Source organism: Balaenoptera physalus, assembly GCF_965194825.1.
Source record: "Balaenoptera physalus genome assembly, chromosome: 10".
In the NCBI taxonomy this organism is placed as follows: Eukaryota; Metazoa; Chordata; class Mammalia; order Artiodactyla; family Balaenopteridae; genus Balaenoptera; species Balaenoptera physalus.
This window is the reverse complement of record NC_138889.1, coordinates 103,066,292-103,089,248: the sequence shown is the minus strand read 5'-3', so window position 1 is coordinate 103,089,248 and position 22,957 is coordinate 103,066,292. Positions and strand designations below refer to the sequence as shown.

General features: G+C 48.9%; 1 protein-coding gene and 1 long non-coding RNA gene across 16 annotated transcripts in view; one reads left to right on the top strand and one right to left on the bottom strand.

The window, feature by feature from the left end:
• The window catches only part of STX3 (syntaxin 3), a 44,182-nt gene extending 27,117 nt beyond the window's left edge, over window positions 1-17,065 (bottom strand). For 4 of the 13 annotated variants that reach the window (XM_082476148.1, XM_082476149.1, XM_082476143.1 and 1 more), the window contains exons 1-2: window positions 16,852-17,062; window positions 127-210 (exon numbers count right to left, since the gene is read on the bottom strand). In XM_082476148.1, the coding sequence (XP_082332274.1) occupies window positions 127-210; window positions 16,852-16,881 (114 nt within the window). In that variant the 5' untranslated portion in view covers window positions 16,882-17,062. Of the gene's footprint in view, window positions 1-126; window positions 211-16,851 lie in introns of all 13 variants that reach the window. The other 9 variants (XR_014267821.1, XM_082476146.1, XM_082476145.1 and 6 more) reach the window with 5 other exon arrangements.
• Window positions 17,066-17,225: 160 nt separating this feature from the next.
• Window positions 17,226-22,555, top strand: LOC309667599. 3 transcript variants are annotated; one of them, XR_014267828.1, is made up of 3 exons: window positions 17,226-17,949; window positions 18,545-18,710; window positions 19,499-22,555. It is a non-coding gene; the product is annotated as an uncharacterized lncRNA (long non-coding RNA). The 3 variants fall into 3 exon arrangements; XR_014267829.1 differs by having other exon boundaries at window positions 17,226-18,710; window positions 19,499-19,664; window positions 20,838-22,555; XR_014267830.1 differs by having other exon boundaries at window positions 17,226-18,710; window positions 19,499-20,971; window positions 21,784-22,555.
• The last annotated feature ends 402 nt before the right edge of the window (window positions 22,556-22,957 follow it).

The window sequence follows — 22,957 nt, the reverse complement described above, 5'->3', positions numbered from 1 at the left end:
TTCCACCCCAGCAAAAGACTGACTTTCCTCTGCTACCCTTGAGAGATCTGGGGGTTTTTATTCTTTACTAAGGAAGTTGTGTTTCCTTATGTCCATTCAGAAAAAAAATACCGGAAGGGCACCTACCTCAGAAAAGAACTCATCCATGAAAGCTGTGTTGTCAACAGCAATCTCGACCTCATCGGCATCCTCATCCTGTGTCAGCTGCTTCTGTGAGAGACAAAAAGGAGGAGGGTGAGACCAAAAGCACCGGAAATAACGAACAGCACTGAATGCTCGCTAAAGACGAGAAGCTATATCTGTAGTGAACATTTTACATACATAATCTCCTTTAAAACTCAGAACAGCTCTGTGATGTATCAAACTCTGATGTCACACTGTCTGAGTTTAAATCCTAGCTCCACACTTACTGATATTTTACAGGGGGATGAGGGGAAGAAATGAGCAAGTTACTAAACTCGCTGTGCCTAGGTTTCCTTATCTGTAAAGTGCTAATAAGAACACCACTTACATCATAGGTTTGTTTACAAAATAAATGAGATAATGAATATAAAACACTTTGGCACAGTGCCTGGCATACTGTAACTACTCAATAAATATTATGTTTTGGTGGTGGTGGTGGTGGTACTGGTGATGTTACTATAACTCATTCCAGTTGGAGAATGTAAAACAGAGAGGTTAAGTAACTCGGCCGAAGTCACACAGCTAAAATGTTGGAGACAGGCAGATTCTAGCCCATCCTTTGGATTTGGACCATATGTTCCTAAACTCTTCTCCACAACGTTCAGATGCATGACCTACCCTACCGGGGATCTGTATTAAAACAGTCTCAATTCCTCCAAAGCACTAGCTTCAAATCATCACAGTAGGAGCAAACATTTTCCTGTTTTCAGAAACCACCTACTGCAAAGGAAACAGCACTGTGTGCTGTTCCCTGTCAGAGCTCACGTTTATGGGGAAAAGGAAGCTCTCCCGGCAGCCCCCAGCAACCCCCGGGGACCCCGGCTTTCATAATCTCATTCAGCTACCTCTACAAAAGCACAAAATGGCTATCTAAACGAAGTGCTTCCCTTCCCACCCAGCTAAAGGGCCTGAGCGGCTTCTGCATTCTTCCCAGGTGCTCCTCCCAGACGACTGCTGCATTACACACAGCCCACCTCTGAGCAAGGAAGAACTGGTTGTTGGGAGTGGAGGTGGGGAGGGGGTGAACCCCTCGACACCTGCTTCTCCACACCCTTCAGTGGCCTATGGCCTCCTAAGCCAAGACATGTCACTCTCAACATGGGAACTCCACCAGCAAGGAAAGCCACCAGGGAACTCTTTCCTTCCCCTGCTACCATCCCCCTGACCTGCTACAGCAGATGGAGTTACCGGGAATTCCCACTGAAATTTGGGACTCTCCAGCCATCCGGGGAGCCTCTTTTGACTGGCTCCTCTGTAATCTCATTCTCTGGCTTGTCTGCAACCATCAGCCACCCAAGCTTAATAGCCACGTTCAAAGGAACTGAATTCGAGGACACTGCTACAGCCCCCAACAATCACCTTCCTAAAACTTAGGACTGATCCCGTCCTTTTGCCACTTAAAGTCGTTCAATGATAGTTCATCTCCCAGGATTAAAAGTCCCAAAGCCCAACAGAGCACATGGGGCCCTTTAAGATCCAGTCCCGCCCACATTTCTTCCTCTATGATGCATCTCTGGACCAGGCGCTTGGAAACTCCTAGCACTTCCTGGACACACCATTCTCTCATATTGCTGAGCTGTCACACAAGGACTTCTTCCTGAAATGCATTTGTCCAGCTGGCAAAATTTTATTGAGCCTTTAAAACTCAATCTCGAACAAACTTCTCTGTCTCCCTGATCTGACCCTCCCCGACCCCCCATGCAAACTTGAAAACCTCCCTGATTTCCCAATGCATTTTGTGCAAACCTTCCACAGCATTAATCCCAGCCCTCTATTAATTATCCCTTCACTTATCTATCCTTCCCCACTGACTGTAAACTCCTGGAGGGTCAGGGTTGCCTTACGTATCCACTGGAGAAGATAACTTTGAGTGTGTGCCTGCCCAGAACACCTCCCTTTGTGAAGATAACCCCGACCTTCCCCACATGATTCTGGGAAGGTTATCAATCACCACCCAAGCTCCCTGAGGATTCTGAATGTGAAACGAACAGAGCCGAGTCAACCTACAGCAGCACCCAACAGAGATACCTGCTTGGTTCCCAGGGCTACCCTTGTTTCTATCCTCCCTAAGCCACCCCTTGGCTTAGAGCTAGTTCTACACATCTTCCCCAGTATTCTTTCAATGAGCGCAACAGTATTCTTGTAATGCTGTTTTTATTCATTTAGCCAGAACCGGCTTCTGTCACCTGTAATTAAAATTACTTGTACTTGGGAATTCCCTGGCGGTCCAGTGGTTAGGACTCGGCTTTTTCACTGCTGAGGGCCTGGGTTTGATCCCTGGTCGGGGAACTAAGATCCCACAAGCCATGGGGAGCGGCCAAAAAAAAGAAGTAAAATAAAATTACTTGTACTTGTCATTAATTAACTTATTCCGCATGTATACTGAGCACTTACCATACGCTATATATGTAACGGAAACTTAGTCAATTCTGGTTGAATAAATAACCCTTACCAGAGACCAGCAGCCCGGATCCACCCAGCAGTTTCTAAAGTGTGAGATAAAATGCTTCTTTTATCAACTATCATCAATACTTGGGCCTCTCGGCAGCCTCCTGAGAGCTCCATCTCCCAAAAAGGATCTCGGAGATCCTCACTAGAAAATAGGAACCCGGTCTCCCTCCAGGAAGGTGAGTTAACAAGCATTTGTTGAGTTTCCTCTCTTTGGAGGTCTTGTAGAGACCCCCACTGAGGGGATATATCCCATGTCTGTGTGTGTACAGACACACATGAGGGCGTCAACTCAAGTTTTCTTCAAATCAGTACACGTGCTATGGAAACGGGATGAAGCTGCCATCGTGGGATGGACTAAGGGAAGGTTTTGGAAGCTGGGAACACGTGAGTCCTGAAGCATGGGCACAGGCCCCTAGCCCTCCATCCTAACATGCACTTGTGAGACCCCTGGAATTTGTACAGGGATTCCCCACCCAAGACGGCCACATGTTGGCTTTGAACAGGCTCTAACAGGGCAGCCTGGGCCACCTCCAGTGAGAGGACATGTGAACTGGGAAAAAAGAAGCCTTGGGTCACCCACAACCGAGGTCCAAAACCTGTTATTACCAATTACTGGCTGTGAGACCTCTGTCAAGTCCCTTACTGACCTGAGTTTACCTGCAAATGGTAATAACACCACATACTTTATGACTTTTACGAGGCTTGGAAGAGTTCACACGTGGAAAGCTTCTAGCACAACACAGGGCACACAGTAGTGCCTAATAAGTGACAGTTTCCCCATCACCTAGTCGTAAAGAAGTGATGTCTAAAAGTGTGTGTTCTGGGCTTCTTCCCTCGTGGCGCAGTGGTTAAGAATCCGCCTGCCAATGCAGGGGACATGGGTTCGAGCCCTGGTCCAGGAAGATCCCACATGCCGCGAAGCAACTAAGCCCGTGTGCCACAACTACTGAGTCTGCATTCTAGAGCCCGCGAGCCACAACTACTAAGCCTGCGTGCCTAGAGCCCGTGCTCCGCAACAAAAAGCCACCACAATGAGAAGCCTGCGCACCGTAACAGAGAGTAGCCCCCGCTCTCTGCAACTAGAGAAAGCCCACGTGCAGCAACAAAGACCCAATGCAGCCAAAAATAAATAAATAAATAAATAAATTTAAATAAATAAAATAAAGGGCCTGTTTTTAAAAAAACAAGAAGTGTGTGTTCTCCTCCGCGGAAAGTGCTCACACAAAGAAGTTCAATTCTGCAGCATCAGGACCACCAGGGTTCTATAACTGGCTTCACCTCATGCTAGTCACTGAGACTTAAATACTGGGCTCAACATCTCTGAGCTTCAATTTCCTTATCTACAAAACAGGAACAAAAGTGTCCACCAGGGCTTTTGTGAGGATTAAATAAGATAATAATTTTAAGCTCCTTACACAACGAATAGCACATGATAACATCTCAAAAAAACAACCATACATAAGATCCAGCAAAGTCATCTTCTCTATAGCTTTAATCTGGATCTAAGTACCCTTAAACAGGAAAGAAAAAAAAAAGAAGATACAGAACTTTTAGAGCTGAATGCAACCCTACCGATTCTATCATCGAATTCTCTCACTTAAGAGATGGGTAAACCAAGGCCCAAGACCAAATAGTGAGTTACTGGAGCAGCCAGGAATAGAACCCAGGTTTCTTGATTCCCATCTTCCCATGCAGAGTTTTTCCCACTGTAGCGTGCTGCCTCCAAAATATAAAAACAATGGCAACAAAAGCAACAAAGTTTAGTCCAGATCAGAAAATTCCAGAAAGAGGCCATCATCCCAGGTTATCTGAGTCGCGTGACGCTGGAACCAGGCTTCTCCGGAAGGGGATCTACCAGATCCCAAGGCAAGGGTCCTTCCCCTCTGACACATCTGTGCTCTTACAGACCAAGAGGCCTCAGGGACCCCCAAGGGCAAGGAAAGCACATGATGCACTTTATCTTCAGCCCATATGACTGGGCACAGCCAAGAAGAGAACTTTGGCATCTTTATCAAAGCATCAAGGCATGTGATAACAGGAACGTCACAGTAGCTACAACATCAGCTGCAGTAAAAAACGTACGTGAGAACCACAAGCCCCACCATCCACTTCCTCTCCCCCGACCTCCTGCTGCCTCTCCTGCCAAGAGATGGGAGATACCACCAATGACTCAGGCAGCACTGAGCTCGAATCTGGGCTCCGTCCCCCGCCCCCCACCCCTCACATGCACCCCAACACTCAGTGAGCACAGCCAGGGCTATGACTCCCTCTCTGGACACAGTGGAAAGAGTTCAGGGGCCCAGGACTCAACTCAACCTGCAATTCCTCTCACTCAACCTCACTGCCCTTCTCTCAACTGCCTTCTCGTCATCCTTAGTCTGTTCGACTGTGGGTCCCTCCTCATCAGCTCCTTTAATAAAAATAGTTGCCGCCTGCAGAGCCCCTAGGAGGTGCTAGGTGGCCGTCACACTCTGGCTGCTTCACGTATGCTGTGTCAATGAACCCCTCCTAAATTCTGTCACTGAGAACCTGCAGGGCAGAGAAGTTCTCATTTATTCATGGCCTCCCAGCTACTGATGTGCAGAGTTGGGGCTCACGCTTCCGTTGTTGGTCCTGAGCCCCTGTTAATTCCACTGCACCCCACTCACAGCAGCCCAGCCCTGCAGAAAGCGGAGCCGAGAGAAAGGCGCTGGGGGCCTTGGGGACAGCACTTGTCTCCACTAAGCCTTGGTTTTCTCACCAAGTAAGGAGCTTAGCTTTCCAATGCGGCTTTGTGGAACCCCAGACCTCCGGGGTGCCTCAGAAACCACGCCGGGGGTGAACTTGCCTGGTGGCACAGTAGTTAAGAATCTGCCTGCCAATGGAGGGGACACAGGTTCAAGCCCTCGTCCGGGAAGATCTCACATGCCACGGAGCAACTAAGCCGTGCACCACAACTACTGAGCCTGCACTCTTAGCCCGCGAGCCACAACTACTGAAGCCCACAAGCCACAACTACTGGAGCCCACGTGCTGCAACTACTGAAGCCCGTGCACCTAGAGCCCGTGCTCTGCAACAAGAGAAGCCACCGCAATGAGAAGCCCGCACACTGCAATGAAGAGTAGCCCCTGCTCGCCGCAACTAGAGAAAGCCCGCGCACAGCAAAGAAGACCCAATGCAGCCATAAATAAATAAATAAATAATAAATAAATAAATAAATAAATAAATGTATTAAAAAAAAAAGAAGAAGAAGAAACCACCAGGGGAAGTCAAGCAGGTTGGCCCGCACCCCCCGCTTCAATCTGCATAGCTTCATTTTCATCTGCTTTTTACACTGAGGTTGAATATATGATTTCATTTTCAGAACGAGGCCTCTTACCAAGAGAGAAAAAGGAAGGAAGGAAGGAAGGAAGGGAGGGAGGAAGGGAGGAAGGGAGGAAGGGAGGAAGGGAGGAAGGGAGGAAGGGAGGAAGGGAGGGAGGGAGGAATATAGGGAGGGAGGGAGGAATATAGGGAGGGAGGGAGGAATATAGGGAGGGAGGGAGGAATATAGGGAGGGAGGGAGGAATATAGGGAGGGAGGAAAATAGGAAGGGAGAAAGAAAGAAGCAAGCTTAGCTAGCTGGAAAGCCACCAAAGTAAATGAATGGATGCCTTCTAAAGAAAAGGGAAAGAAGAGGGCGTCCTCTCTCTCCTTTACAAGTTAAAACACGGCTGCAACGTACGTTTAAATCATCAGCAATTCCTTAAGGATCATTACAAATCAGAGCGGCAAGATGGAAGGGACAAAGAAAGAGACAAAAAAAAAAAAAAAACAACCGCCATCCTCAATGAAGAGGTCACGTTTACTGGCTCTCTGATGCCCTCCCTGCCTCAGGTGTCAGACCCCAGAAAGATGAGAGGGTCCCCGGACAAGAGGGGAGACCCAGGAGCCCTCGGGAAAGTTTTGGGGCGACGGAAATAATAACAGAAAGGATGGGACCAGCAGTCTGGACTAGGAAGGAGCATCTGGTCCTGATTTCCCCCTGTGGGGTATTAAAGGGTTGTGGCCGGTGGGAACAAGTGAGCACAAATTCCCGCATCTCCTCCTCTGAACATGTAAATAGCTCTTTGCTTGGGGGTATAAAGTCTTCTTCATAAACCCAGATCTTCACCCAATAAATCCGATTCAAAGAGACAAGGACGCGTGACTTTTCTTGTCCCTGCAGCCTACTTCACCCACCAGCCTCCTTCCAGGATGAGGGACTGTGGATTCCCAAAGACAAATACCACCACGTCCAAGGATTCCAAACACACACTCATGCCCGTGCACCCTCAGCCCAGCATCTGGTTTTTCCAGTCTCTCTTCTCTAATTAAAAGAGCCAGAAATTCTGAGTAAGTGTCAGCTCTGAATAGGCACTCAGTGTTCTCTGTTCCCCATTTGAGAGTCAGAGGGACCTTCTCCTATGCCCCTTCTCCCTCCTACACTGTGGTCTCTTCCAGCAAAACCCTCCCAGAGGGAAGGTTCCCAGTGGAAAGGGGAAGGTTTGCTTCCCCTTTCCACTGACTGCCTCTTCCCTAACACCTGCAATAGAGGAAATCAAGCGATAACGGTACCCTGGGTGAGCCTCGCACTTTTACTTTCAAGATGTTGTTCTGGCTGAACAGTTTGAGGCAAGAAATGGCCCCATTTGGAAATGAAGACACTGAGGAATAAACCCGAGGCCAGTGAGTCGCTGGACAACTGAACAAGAGCCAAAGTCCCTGATGGCCCTGCTCCTTGCGTTCCGCCATAACAATGATACCACCAGATAATATGTGTATTTTGTTGCAGGCACTCTTGTGGTTTCACACATATTATTTAATTCTCACGGCAACCTTATGAGGGACAAATAGGACTTTCCCCATTGACAGCTGAGACAACTACTTAATTAGATTAAATAACTTGTCCCAGGTGATTCAGTTAATAAGTGGCAGAGTTAGGACTCAAAAGCAGGTCTGTGGGAGCCAAGAGCCCCAGTTCTTACCCTCTACACTCTATTCGAAGATGTCCTTCCCATGCTGGATCAGAAACACGCCCTCACTTATTTCAGGGGATGCTGCAATGTCAGTACAACTAAATTGATCTAATCTATATGCATGAATGAAAAAGATAGCAGTGCATATAATCCCATGAATGTGCAGGTATGTGGAGATACATCTGACTGCCTGAGTTGAAAACGCAGCTCTGCCACTTAAGTAGCTGTGTGACCTTAAACAAGTGGCTTAACCTCTCTGAGACTTGGTTTCCTTGTTTGTAGCATGAATAATCTGCTCATAGAACTGTTGTGAGGATTAAATTAGTGAATGCATGTGAAGTGTTTAGAGCAATGCTGGGTACATATTAAACTCCCAAGACCATGCCATGCAGACAGTTTTCTCTAAAAAGTGTTTCTGCAAAAGATGCAACTCTAATGCCAATTCTCAGAAGGTGGCAGCAGGACCCTTAGAATGAGCTAAATTGTAGTTCATTTACTTGAATGAAGTCATTTCTCTACTATATGGATTTAAAGAAATAAACCTCCTCCTGAATTTTGCTTCTGCGACATTCTCACAAATTTTGACCTTTCCTACTCTCATTATCATTCATTTCTAAATAGTCTGTCATTTCCATTTTGGTTTCTTTTGAACCCAAGTGTTATTTTAAAACGTGGTTTTAAATTTCCAAAGCGTGTAAACCTGGGGAGGACTCTGATTGTATTGTTAATTTCTAATTTTATTATATCAACATCAGGGAGCATGGCCTATATGACTTAACATTTTGTGGAATTTGACATTTTATTTATGTCTTAATACATGTTCAGTATTTTTTAATCTTCTATGTGTGCTTGAAAAGATCTTGCATTCCATTTGTTGCATACAAAAATCATCAAAGTTTCATCCCCACATGCCACGTTAATTCCTCTGCTTTTGTTTCTCAGGACCTGAGCTAGGTCTAGAGAAGGAGCAGTGACAAGGGATGGAAGTTCATCTAGAGAGAGGAAGGAGGAAAAACAAAACAAAAATGCCCTGTGGGCAGGTGTTATCTATACTGATGAGTAATCTGTGGTTAGGGAGGTTAATTCATCCAGAATCACACGGCGAGTAAGGAACAAAGCCGGGGCTGGAACCCTGCTTGGTCCAACCCAGTGCTCACAGTGGATTATTTTAAAGAAGAATGTTGGGGTCTCATAACCAGCCACCTCGCCTACTACATTCTCCTTCTCACTCACTACGAGGTCCCATCCACAATAACAGATCCATCTGTCCATTTACTCAGCCAACAGTATTTATTGAACATCTATCATTTCCCAAGCCATAGTACAGAACGCTGGAGAAACACAGACCAAACTCAGCACCCCCTGCCCTTCGGGACCTCATGGTCTCAAATGGGAGGCAGACAGGCACACAGGTCATTGCAATGCCACACGGTAAGTGATGACAGCACTTAGCACAGGAATTGTACACCCAGGAGAAGATGGGGCACCCAGCGTCACCTGAATTCAAGGCGGAGCCCAGGGAAGGGGGAGGTATTAGAAAATGGATGCAAAGGTGACTTCCCGGGGAAATTTTGAAGGTTGCATGAATTTACCCAAAGGATACCTACAGGAAGGCCATTTGGGGTGAGAAGACCACACCTTTTCCTGCTTTCCCTCTCACCCCAGGAGCATTCAAGGAGATTCAAAGATGACCCTCTTCTTCTTCCTCCCCTACCACAGCCTTCTCCACTTTTTCCTGACTTCCTCCCCCTCCTCCCACCCCTCACTGCCCCCTCAGCACCCCACAGTATCCAGTTGCCAAGGATACCAAAAGGAGGAAGGAGCTCAGAGTGTCTTCTCTAGTCCGTCCTCAGCCTCCTCCTCAACTTCCTTTCAGCCTCTGTCCCACAAGCCCCTCGCCCTCAGGATCCTCCCAGGGCACTTCACTAATAGTTACAATACCTAACAGTGACTAAGCAGCACCCTGGGATGAGGATTCTAAGATATGTGCCTTATAGTTATTTCCCAAGGCACTTAATCTCTACGAGAATCTTCTGGGGACCCTCCCCGCCTTACAGCTGAGAAAACTAAAGCATAAAGATGCAAGCAACCTCCCCAAGACCATGCAGTGAGTGCCAGAGCCGGGAGGAGAGCCCAGGCAGTTTGCTGCAGAGCCCTTGTTCTCCACCACCATGGAGTGATGCCTCGTAACAGCAAACCCCACCCCCAGCTGTAGCCTGCAGCCCGCCCCCCTCCACCCCCGCAAACATCCAAAGCACCAAGACACAGATGCTGTACCAAAGAGGTCGTGAAAAACAAGGAAAGCCTGAGAAACTGTCACAGCTCAGAGGACGCTGAAGCAACATGACCGCTCAATGAAATGCATTATCTTGGGTGGGATCCTAGATCAGAAAAAGGGACATCCATGGGAAAACAAGTGGAATCTAAATAAAGTCTAGAGTTTAGTGAATAGCAATGTACCAAGGTCAGTCTCTCAGTTTCGACAAATGTACCACCATAACTTGAGATATTAACAATGGAGGAAACCCAGTAGACAGGAACTCTCTGTACTATCCTTGTAACCTTTCTGTAAATCTAAAATTAGTCCAGAGTAAAACGTTTATTCCTAAAAAAAGCAATCTTGCCGCTGCACCGCGTTGCCCTGACCCAGGCAGCTAAACATACCCAGATAGTATGCGCGCCACTAATTTCTTTGGGTGGGGGCTGAACCTTACGTCTCCAGATGGAGACAGGAGAACGTTGCCATGGACACGGCCCAATGCCAGAAAACAGGCTGACCTAACAGGGGAGACAGTAATGAGGGGAGGAAGCTACAAAGGGGCCTAATACAAAAGGCTGGAGGTAAGGCCCCTCGGGACTACAGAATCTCCCAGCAAGTTCATTTGTAGAACATCCCCGTTCATCCACTGGACAGCAAGGTTTACAGCTTTCTGAGCTGTGGGCTGGGAAGTGAAAACACAGGGGGAATGAGGCGTGTGTGGTCTGGGCCCTGAGAGAGGAGGATTTAACATAACATCACGTGGCTGCTTCTACATATCGACAAAAATAAAGATTTGTGGAAGCCCAGGGAAGGCCTGGTGAATGCCAGATCTGGAAGCTTCCCTGCAGCGATGACACTGGGACTGAGCCTTGAGGGACATATAAGATTTTCCAGGGGAAGAACGAGGCTGCTAGATTTTCACCGTGGTATCCACATCTTCTCCTTCACAGTCTTTCTGAAAAGGGGCAGCCCTCCGTGAGGTGCTGGGCTGGGGTACAGCTAGGAGCCTTGGAACTCATCCATCCTCATCCTGGAGGACGGAACAGTGACCTCTGGCTTCGTCAGCAAATTCATGGGTTCCCTGAGTAAACGCTGCACTTCAAGCAGGTAAAGTTTCACCAACCCAGAGGGGACGGAGTGGGAAGAGCAAGTCCTAGTGATGAATCAGGGGTGTGTAAGGGCCAAGGTGCCGTTGCTCAGTCAATGGACAAGTGTTTACTAGGGAACTACCATGCAGAGTGCTGGCCCTGGGACCCCAGAAGAACGTCCCATCAGCCACCGCATCAAGGGCATACAGTGTAGTTGGGGAGATGATTATATACAGTGTAGGGTGATACAAATAAGCAAGACAGACTTGTTCAATTCTTGATCTCACCACTTCCCAGCTGGGGAATCTCAATCCAATCTGAGCCTCAATTCCCTTAGTTGTAAAATGGCCATAATATATAACACCATCGTGCCTTGTGGGGGTTCAGACGATTAGAGACAAGGTGTGTAAGGCACCGAACACAAGTCCTTTCCGACAGTAAGTAGCAGCTCAATAAATGATCATTGTTACTGCAGTTGATACGGTGACACCAACAAGTAATAGAGCCATCGATCTTAAAGACAACGGGACCTAGGAGGCAAAAGAGTCCAACCCATAAAAAACAGATGGAAGGTGGTTTCAAGCCCACTCCATGGTAAGAAAAAACCCCGCTGACTTAACAGAAGTATCAATATTTCACTGCAAAGCAACATGCAGCCCACGAGGGCTGCTGGCATGGAGGGGGCATATTCTAGGCTGCGTTTAGGGAGCGTTACCTGTAAAGTGAGTTTTGGAAGATGGGCAGGAATTTTGACAAAAGGGGAAAGGAGCCCTGAAGGGAGAGAAAACAACATGAACAATCGTTTCTCCCCGGGCTCTTGCCAGCCCCCCACCCCCGGCCTCCCCCCACCCCCTCCCAGGAATAAAAATAACACTAATCCCCTGCTCTCAGCCAAGCATTTTCTCTCCGGCCTCTGGCTGATGGGTCTGTAATCCCTACTCAATCCCTATAACTCTCATCTCAGCCCTGCTCATGGCAGAACAGCTCTCCCAGGGGATGAATCCTGCCAGAGAGAGGGAGGAGGTGAGGAAGGAACCACCGACCAGTTAGCTCACAGGGGATGAATCCTGCCAGGGAGAGGGAGGAGGTGAGGAAGGAACCACCGACCAGTTAGCAATCTTATCACCAAAGGATGGAATCCCAATGCAGAGAGTCTCCAGGCAGGGTGTTACAACCTGGCCGTGATCCAAAGCACCTGGCACGCAGTAGGGGCTCATTAAATAGTCTTGGAAGGAATTAAGCGCTAAAGGGGACGTATGGCTCCATGTTTCTGATGGTTATACTATAACCGTGCTCCTGAGGAACTCAATGGGGGAACTTCAAACGGGGAAGGAGGCCAAGGACAAGCCATTTAAGACGCAGCAAGACACAAGGCAGAACAGAAAGAGGGAAAAAGTCAGCCTGGTCTTTAGGGCCTCAGGTGGTTGATTTCATTAGCGTGTCCTTAATGGCGCCGGCTGTGGAGGAACCAGTAAACCCCCAGATGTTTACAGTTCTCTACAGATCAATCTCTACAGGGATCCAAAGTCCTGGCCCTCCATTCCATACATCACTGCTTCTCTATGAGCATTATCTACCTTTGATGTTGGGGGTTCTCTTTTCATGGAATATACTCCTTTGTTTTCCCTATATGACCATGTATTCTTTCAGACCAGGACTCTGTATAAGAACTCTGCCTAGAATTCCCTGGCGGTCCAGTGGTTAGGACTCGGTGCTTTCACTGCCACGGCCCGGGTTCGATCCCTGGTCGGGGAGCTAAGATCCCACAAGCCATGTGGTGTGGCCAAAAATAAATAAATAACTCTGCCTAACAGGATGCCCAGCAGGATGCTAGGCACGTAGAGGTCAAAAAGCACCGATCGTGTTGTCTGTGTGAAGCACTCGCCAACGGGAGAATGGCTGAGAAAACCCAGGATCCTTGCCTTTCTTCATAGGAGACTCCCCATGCCTCTGAAGGAATTGGATTTCAGCCTCAACACGGACTTGAGCAGAAGCATCACTTCTTCTGGGAAGAGCCCCCAGGCCCTAATGCCCTGTCCCCAGGGGCTGGCCAGCAGGATCTTCCTGCGGTTGCTTCTGTCCCAAGGATGGGACACTGTGTCTGTTTCTCGTGTGTCTCCCTAGCTGACTGTGACCTCCCTAAGGCCCAGGAGTATGTGTTCATCAGCATTACCATCCCCATCCCCAGCACCTATCAGAGGGCTTAGGACATAGTAGGCGCTCGGTTTTTTTGTTTTGGGTTTTTTTTTTTTTTTTTTGGCTGCGTTGGGTCTTCATTGCTGCGCACCGGCTTTCTCCAGTCGCAGGGAGCAGGGGCCACTCCTTGTTGCAGAGCACGGGCTCTAGGCACGTGGGCTTCAGTAGTTGCGGCACATGGGCTCAGTAGTTGTGGCTCACAGGCTCTAGAGCACAGGCTCAGTAGTTGTGGCGCAGGGGCTTAGTTGCTCCGCAACATGTGGGATCTTCCCGGACCAGGGCTCAAACCCGTGTCCCCTGCACTGGCGGGCGGATTCTTAATCACTGCGCCACCAGGGAAGTCCCTCCGTAAACATTTGCTGGATGAAAAGAGGGCCAGGCAAGAGGTTCCTGGATGGGAATTGTCTGGACTCAGCGGATCCAAAGTTCAGCTGGTGAGAAATCAGGAGGAACCGCCTTGTGAGACAGGCTGGGTGTAGGCACCGCACATTCCTGGCGAGCCTGTCTGATGTCACTGAAAGGGCAGGCTGCTGGGGTGGCCAGCCAGGAGGAGCCATGCAAGAGATAAGATGAGTCCGGGCTTGTGACTGTAGCCTCAGGAAGGTGCGCCCTTCAGTGTGGAAGCTGCTCCCAGCAGGTCAAGTTTGGGGAACTCGAATTTACTGTGGTGGGTGATTATCACAGATTATCTCGTTTCACCCTCAGTGACCCTATAGGGAGGGTACGATGATCCACTTTACAGGAGCAACTCTGAGGCCTCAGTCCTGTGGACTTCAGAGCCTCCCAGTGCTTGGGATAGGCTCACAATGAAGCATTTCTAGAAACTCACATCCTCAGAGTTGATGGAGGCCTTGAATCTCCTCATGTGCTTCCCCTCCCTCCAAGAACACTCAGATTCCTACAACATTCAACATCCCAACAAGCTTCTTGCCTCCCTCCCATGTCCTGCCAGCCCAGCCCAGCCCATCCTCGGGCAGCTCTGACTACCAAAAACGCTTTCTACAGAGCCCTCACGTCTGCCCATCAGCCTCGCTTCTTCACGTCTTCTCCTCCTATCTGCACGGAGCAGAGCTAATCCCCTGCACGTGACAGCTCTCCAGCTATCTGGAGGCAGTTAACGCCTCGCCTCCCCCAGAGTTTAGAAAGAGCCCCACAGACGGAGATTGCACCAGCTGCTCAGGGTAAAATTGGTTTCATGCAGGTTAGCAAACGTTGATAAAAGGAATCAGAGAGACAAGATGGTTATTTTGTTGCTGGGGGGGGCGGGGGCGGGGGCGGGGGTGTCTCTCTCCCAGAGGAAGGAGGGGCTGGTTAGGGGAGGTGGGCCAGAAGCCAAAAGCCATCTAAACCTTAACAACAAACAGTCTTCAAGAAAAACGTTATTATTGCGGGAAGGGGCTTCTGAGATTAACCAAACTCCTAGCGTTCCAAAGGGGGATTGGAGGAGCAGAGAGGTAAAGTGACACCAAGGAACACAGCTCTTAAAGGGCACAGCCACAATTGGAATCCTTTGAACCCACAGCCGGGGCCTCTTGCACCGTGTTACCACCCGTCTCCCTGCTCCACAAGGCTGGAACAGCACCTGTGATGTCAGAACAGCACTGCCATCATAACGGCGCCGTCTACAATCTCACTTCCACCACATCCCCAAGAGGGAAAGGGAGAAACACAGCATTAGCTCCATTTTACAGAAGGTAACAGTGAGGCTCGGAGAAGCAAAGGGACTTGCTTGGGTTCCCCGGCAAAGTGAAAGTATACTTGGAACTCAAAGCTCAGTGAAGGCTCTGTGCTGTTTGTTGGCAATAGCCGTTGAAAGGGCCGTGGGAGGGACTTCCCTGGCGGTCCAGTGGTTAGGACTCCACGCTCTCACTGCCGAGAGCACAGGTTCCATCCGTGGTCGGGGAACTAAGACCCCGCAAGCCGGACATGGAATGGACTTCCTAACGCAAGGAAGGGCGCCACCTCCACCTGCTGTCCAGTTCTGCATTGTTTCAGGACTGCCGGCTGCGCGCTCCAGGAAGATCTTCAAAACCACGCTCTTCTTCCCTTTCTGCCGCCCCAGTCAGCGTGCTCCAGGGCAAGAGGGGTCAGCAGCCTGGGTTCCTCCCCCGGCTGAGCCCTCACCAGCTCTGTGACCTGGGGCGTCCCTCCCTCCCAGTCTGAGCTCTACCTTCCTCATCTTTAAAAACAGAGGCAATCAATTCTGCCCTGACAGTAAACGGGATGATATGAGGCTCAAATGACAAAGAGCAAGTAGGAGGCTGGAAGGCTCACTCCCACCATCGGCAGCTGCCCCTTGGCCTCGGTCACTTCCCCATCACCCCCGCTTCCTCCGCAGCCCTACTACCTAGAGCAGGTGAGAGGGTCAAGGTCTCAGCCAAGACAACGGAGGAGAAAGAAAAATAACTGTGACATCAGCCCAGAAGTCCCTCACACTTGTACAAGGCTTTATTTTTCCGAAGAGCTTTCGCAGGGACGAGCATAAGGTTGACCGTTGCTTAGTCCTGTATGTGCCAGGCACCATACCAAGGGCTCTGCATGCTCTCTTGGGTTCAGTCCTCACAACTACCCATTTGACAGATGACAAAACTTCGGCTCCAAGGTTAAGTAAGGGATGGCTGGTAAGTAGTGGAGCCAGGAGGCAAACCCAGTTCTATCCAGTCCCCTGTTCCCCAACCTTCAATGTGCTCATGATCACCCGGGGAGATTTATGAAAAATCAGATTCTGATTCCATAGGTCCAGACTGAGGCCTAAGCTTCTGCGCTTCTGACAAGCTCCCAAGTAGATGGACTACCGTGTATCTCGGGCTAGATTTTAAATTCCGTTAAGACAGAGCCTGAGTCACCCAATCCCCGAGGCTTAGCACTGGGCCTGCCCCATAGAATACACTCAATAATTATTTGTTCAATGAATGTTGGACTTAACCCATGCTTTAACACTTCTCTATACTAAGCCTCATTATATCATTTGATCTCATAACAAATCTCTAAGGCATATCACTCTCCCTTTGACAGATAAGGAAACAGGCTCAAAAGAGTACGTAGCCTAAGGTTTTACAGCTTTTGTGCAGCAGAGCTGGAAACGATCTACCTTCAGATCCTTGGCCCTGACCACAGCTGTCCCGAGGATGGGGGTGGGCGTGGGAGGGGGGAATTAATAATTACAGACAGCTGGGTAGTGAGGAGCTGGACCCATCCAGGCACGTGACCAGCTCACAGCTCGGGAGGTCACCCACTAGAGCTGCTCTCCGGGGGCGAGGGCAGTCGTCTCAGCGTCCCCCAGGAGAGAAACTAGGAGGAGCGTGGGAGGAGGCGGGTCCTGGGCACAGTACCAGGCAGCACTGGGCAGGTGGTGAGTGACCCCTGACCTCACAGAGAGCCCCGCTGGGCCCAAGCACCCACCACCTCCCGAGGATCCCATCTCTAGACTGATGCTGTCCAGCTCGGGGGGCGGGGGCGGGGGTGGGAGGAGACTAGAGGCATCCAGGGAAATTGCAGCCTAGCGATGAATCACCCGGCACATGACCCCAGAGAGGAGGGGTGGGTGCGTCTGGAGCTTGGGGAGGACAGGCCTTGCGCCCGCCCCACACTCCCCCCCGCCCGCCTCGATTTGGGGGAGCGAGGGAAGCCCCTCTCCCGCGCAGCTCCACCCCCGCAGCCCCCGGCCCGCCCGCTTCCCGGGTGCGGCGAGACTCACGGCCTTCAGCTGCTCCAGCCGGTCCTTCATCCTGGTGCCCAGGCGCCCGGAGGCAGGTGAGCACGTCCCAGGTGAGCGGCCGGAAGTGGCGTCCGGGCCCGGCCAGGACGAAGGAGCAGGAGGCGGGCGGCGGCCGCGGGCGAGAAGGAGCGTCCGAGGCCACTGGAGGCTCCGCCGCGCCGCCCCCTCCGGCCCAGCCGGCGCCGTGCGCTCCAAATCCGGCTCCCCGGCCCGCGCCGGCGCGCAGCGCTGATCCGCCCGGCGGACCCGCCCCTTACCTGGGCCGCGCCCCGCGCTCCTCCTTAAAGGGCCAGTGCCCCCGCCGCCTCCCGGCCACCCTCCGCGCCTCTCACTCCACCTCCCCTAGCTCCAGGTCCCCCGATGGACCAGCACTGGGAGATCTCGCCGCGTGTGGGTCTGTCTGACCTCAATTCCAGCCTTTCCATTCAACAGCCATTCACTACCTGTGCCGGGCTCTGTGCTAGGATCCAGCCCTCAACAGACTGATTCATTGCTAGGCGGCGCCAACATCCCGTAAACGAGGAACTCTAAGACAAAGTGATTGTGCTATAACAGGTGGGGGAACTCTAAGACAAAGTGATTTGTGCTATAACAGGTGGGGGAACTCTAAGACAAAGTGATTTGTGCTATAACAGGTGGGGGAGAGAGAGCAATTAATTCTGCCTGGAGGAAGGGTATTCCAAGTAAAGGAATGCGCACGGCCCGGCGGACTGCGTGCTGGAGCTGAAAGAGTGTGCTCCTCGTGGAAATAACTGGAGGTGAGGCGGGGTGGGGAAGGCCGGGACGAAGAATTTGGATTTTATGATGTTGGCAATGGGGATCCTTAAGAGAAATGCAAGCAGTTCAGTGATGAAGTCAGAACACCTGCCACTAACAAAGTGTATACCTTTGGAAAGTTATTGTTTCTCTAGGCGACTCCGTTTCTGTATCTGTAAATCAGAGATATTACCCACTTCCCAGTTTGCTGTGAGGCCTTGTTGACAGAGGAGGAATGACTGATTCGTCACCTGTGGAGCAGAGCTGTAAGAGAAGGATGTGTGTATTGGAAAGCTTAAGCTTTCCGACCTGATCCCCTAGGTGAGTAGTACCTGATCCCACTTTCTGAAAAGTGGGCGGTTTCTTCGCACTGCCCCTCCGTCTTTCTCCCCTCCCCTGCCCCACACCTCCACCCTCTCTTCCGTCTTCCCTATTTATCTTCCTTCTTGGGAACAAATGACATATCCAGCAGATACGGAGTGGAGCTCAATAAATAGGACTGACAGGCCTAAGATTCAGTCCTCAAATCAGGGAAAGCATCTGAGCTATGCATCCAGATTAAAGGGCTGTAGGACTTCCCTGGTGGTGCAGTGGTTAAGAATCTGCCTGCCAGTGCAGGGGACACGGGTTCGAACCCTGGTGCGGGAAGATCCCACATGCCACGGAGCAGCTAAGCCCGTGCGCCACAACTACTGAGCCTGCACTCTAGAGCCCTCGCGCTACAACTACTTAAGCCCGCAACAAGGGAAGCAGCCACCTCAATGAGAAGCCCCTGCACCACAACGAAAAGTAGCCCCGCGTTCAGCAACGAAGACCCAATACAGCCAAAATTAATTAAATAAATAAATATATTTTTTAAAGGGCTGTAAATATTTTCATAATTCTAACAGAACTTTGCCCTGTTCTGCAATCTTAGCGCTTGCTCCGTGCTGACTTCATCGCCTCCCATGAAGATATGGTCTGTAATCCTCGCTGTAGTCCTGCACACTTCCTTCTACCCCAGGCGTTCGCTAGGTGAATTAATTTCCAGTCTTTGGTAAAGGGAAGGCTCCTGCGCCCCCTGGTGGTCAGAAATGGAAACGGTAAGCTAATCAGAAATCGCATTCCACCTCCTTTCCTTAACAAATTTTTTTTTTTAAAGTTCTATAGGTGGATGATGGGGATGGTTGCACAACAATGTGAGGTTTTTTTGTTTTTGGGTTTTTTATTTAATTTATTTATTTATTTATTTTTGGCTGTGTTGGGTCTTCGTTGCTGCATGTGGGCTTTCTCTAGTTGCGGCGAGCGGGGGCTACTCTTCGTTGCGGTGCGCGGGCTTCTCATTGCGGTGGCTTCTGTTGTTATGGAGCATGGGCTCTAGGCGGGCGGGCTTCAGTAGTTGTGGCACGTGGGCTCAGTAGTTGTGGTTCACGGGCTCTAGAGCACAGGCTCAGTAGTTGTGGCGCACGGGCTCAGTTGCTCCGCGGCATGTGGGATCTTCCGGGACCAGGGCTCGAACCCGTGTCCCCTGCATTGGCAGGCACATTCTTAACCACTGAGTCACCAGGGAAGTCCCAACAAACTTTTGTTAATGGGGATAGCCAAGTTTCCGCGCTTCAGGAAAAGACAGTCTTCTGAGGAGACAGATATGTGAACAACTCTTCACATTAGACGTCTGAAAAGGACCACAGGAAATGATCAAGGATGGCCATTCAGCCTCTGCCTGAATGCATTTTAATTTTTTCAGTTTTTTCAAACACTCTCAAGCATCTTCTCTGGTTGAACAGTTCCAACTGTTGTTTAAAAGTGTTTTGTTATATGAAACAAAAATTTTCCTTCCTGTAACTTCTACCACTGTTTCTTGCTTTTTGCCTTTGTCCAAACAATTAAGAAATTTAATCTGTCCTTCACAAGACGGGCTCTCCATGAAGGGACAGTAGCTATGGAGCCACGGAACAATTGCTGACACATAGCCAGGAGGACTGAGTTCTAGACACAGTTTCTGCCACAAAACAGCTGTCACTTGACATCGCACAATCTATTTTCTCATCTGTGAGGTAAGGAGGCTGATCAAAACTAGTGATTCTCGAACTTTTCAAGGTCAAGAACATCATTCATTCTTTATTTTCATTTGTGGATATCTTGTTTTGAATGATTCCATATCCCTTAGAAAATACATTTACTAGGTAGAATTTGGTTTCCTCAAACTCATAGATACAGAGAACAGATGATTGCCAGAGATGGGGGGCTGGGAGCAAAATGGGTGAAGGGAGTCGAAAGGTACAAACTTCAAATTATGAAAAAAGTAAGTCCCGGGGATGTAATGTACAGCATGGTGACTATAGTTAATAATACTGTATTGTATATTTGGAGTTGCTAACAGAATAGATCCTAAAAGTTCTTATCAAGGGTCCTCTCTGCTATTGTCAAACTTGTTTTTATAAACTCCTATTTTATATTTTATTTTGGTATATCAATCTTGAGTACTTTATTGTCAGGTCTTCATTGGTAAACCCCTTCCCTATGACAGTACAGTGTGTACTCAATTTTGGAGCATGGAAAATACATGTACTTGTTCTGTACCTGTAGTTTGGATATATAATTGACATCTTTGTGCTTTGGTCTTTCAAAAATTTTAAGGCTGTAATGAGGAGTCACATTTACAATCATCAATATATTCTCTACAGTTCTCTACAATGAATATGCTCCCTTAATTAAATCATGATGCTGGAAAAAAAAAGAAGTTCTTATCAAAACAAAAACAAAGTTGTAACTATGTGAGGCGATGGATATATTGTGGTCATCATTTTGGGATTAACATATACACACTACTATATAGAAGATAGATAACCAACAAGAACCTACTGTATAGCACAGGGAACTCTATATTCAGTGGTAACCTATATGGGAAAAGAATCTGAAAAGGAATGGGCATATGTATATGTATAACTGAATTACTTTGCTGTACACCTGAAACTAACACATTATAAATCAACTATACACGAATAAAATCTTTTAAAAAATCATTATGTTGCACACCTTAAACTAATGCAATGTTATATATCAATTTATATCTCAATAAAACTAGGAAACAAAAAAGAAATTTGGTTTCCTATGAGAGGATGTTTCCATGAAGGGAAAAAAAAAAAAATGACCTTTTGGTTAGCCTGTGTGGCCATAACAGAAATGACCACTTGATTTTCCTTAACCTTTTTACACATTGAAAACAGCATAAAGAGCGCTCTTAACTGCACGTGGAGTCCAGGAACCCAGGAAGGGATGCATCAGCAGAGTTTTCTTATGACATTCTATTCGATGGGAGTTGTCACAGACTTCCAGCCTTTTTTTAAAAAACTCCTATTAGGTATGAACCCTATTTTGTTCATTTTCTATGAATATTTGCTCTTTCATGACAGGCAGAAGTCTGGATGGCAGCAGCTAGTTGTGTAAAATAAACTGAAGAAAGTCAAGTTACTGAGGGACAAGGGACCTGGGTGAGGAGAGGCCATGGGCTGGTGAGGAAGACTCCGACCTTGTGCCCAAGTGGACTGTAGGGTCCCCACGTAGACCGACAGTGACTTAAGGTTCCAGGCTTAGTAGGATCCCCTCCTCTCTGATGTATTTTTATGTTTCTGCTCTACCAGGGTACTTGGTTTCCCACCATGTCTAGTGTGTAGCTGTTTCCCCACTAAACAAATATAGCAAGATTAAATCAAGTGTTTGCATTTTGCCTATAGATAAGTCAGCCAACACTTCATTTCACCTTTACAAACAAACCAAAAAGAGGATCCTGGGGTTTGGGGCTCCGCTTCCCTCTCTCTCTCTTTCCTCTAAGCCTGTATCTTTCTCACTGGAGAAAAGCACTGAGCCTTACCCCACCTTGACCCTCAGGGCCTGCTGAGGAACAGCTGAGACCACTTTCTGGCTATTGTACCTGGAGGCAGTGTCCCCAGGGTGCGGTGTTCAGTAGAAAGAGATAAAGGAGCTAGAAAATGGAAGGGGAAGGTCCTTTCTGTTCCCCACAGCAATTCTTCCCCACTGCAGGGAGGATGGAGAATACACTTCCTGACTTGTAGTTTTCACCCCCTTACAGTTTGTATTAGTTATCTATTGCCATATAACAAATTGCCCCAAAATGGCTTGAAACAACATTACCCTCTGGTTTCTGTGATTCAGGACTCCAGGTGCAGTTTAGCTGGGTGCCTCTGCCTCAAGACTGCAATTAAGGTGTTGGCTGGAGTCTGCGTCTCATCTCATGGCTTGACTGGGAAAGGATCTGCTTCCAAAGTCACTCACATGGTTGCCAGCAGGATTCAGTTCTTCAAGGGCTGTACTTCACCCCGTGGGCCTCTTCATAGCGCAGCTCACAACATGGCAGCTGAATTCCATCAGCCCAAGCAGGTGAGAGGGATAGAGAAAGAGAGAGAAAAGCCAAAGTGTTTTTGTAACCTAATCTCGCCTGTGACATCACTTTTGCCGTACTGTATCGATTAAAAGAGAAGCGCTAGGTTCAGCCCACACTCAAGGCCAGGAGATAACACATGGGGATGGAGACCGAGAGCCATCTCAGCAGCTGCCTAGAACACAATTCAAATCCCAGATTCATGCCAGAGTTACGCTCTTTCACCTACTTAGAGCTCTCTTCTCCCCTGTATCTGAACTGGACAACCCTCACCTATTCTAGGATTAAGTCCCTCAGACATGCTTCCCTGACAGCCTGGACTTCATTATAGCCCTACCACGCTGTGTAACCCGGTCTACCTCCTGCACCTTCCGTGAGCTCCGCGAGGTCAGCAGCCTGGTCTCTCCTTTTCACTAATGCGAACCCAGACCCCAGCCTCGGCCCCAAAACGTCGTTGTAGGCACTCAGTTAGGGTTTACCAAATTAATTAAATGAATCTTCTTGTCCTAGGGCTCCATTATGTCTTTCTTCTGATTAAAATTCATCAGTGGCGGGGCTTCCCTGGTGGCGCAGTGGTTGGGAGTCTGCCTGCCAATGCAGGGGACACAGGTTCGAGCCCTGGTCTGGGAGGATCCCACATGCCGCGGAGTGACTAGGCCCGTGAGCCACAACTACTGAGCCTGCGCGTCTGGAGCCTGTGCTCCGCAACAAGAGAGGCCACGATAGTGAGAGACCCGCGCACCGCGATGAAGAGTGGCCCCCGCTTGCCACAACTAGAGAAAGCCCTCGCACAGAAATGAAGACCCAACACAGCCATAAATAAATAAATAAAAATTTTAAAAAAAAATTTAAATTAAAAAAAAAAAGAAAAAAAAAAATTCATCAGTGGCTCCTTATTACAAGATTAGGGAGTCCAGACTCTTCTTAGGATGTCATTCAAGCCCTTGC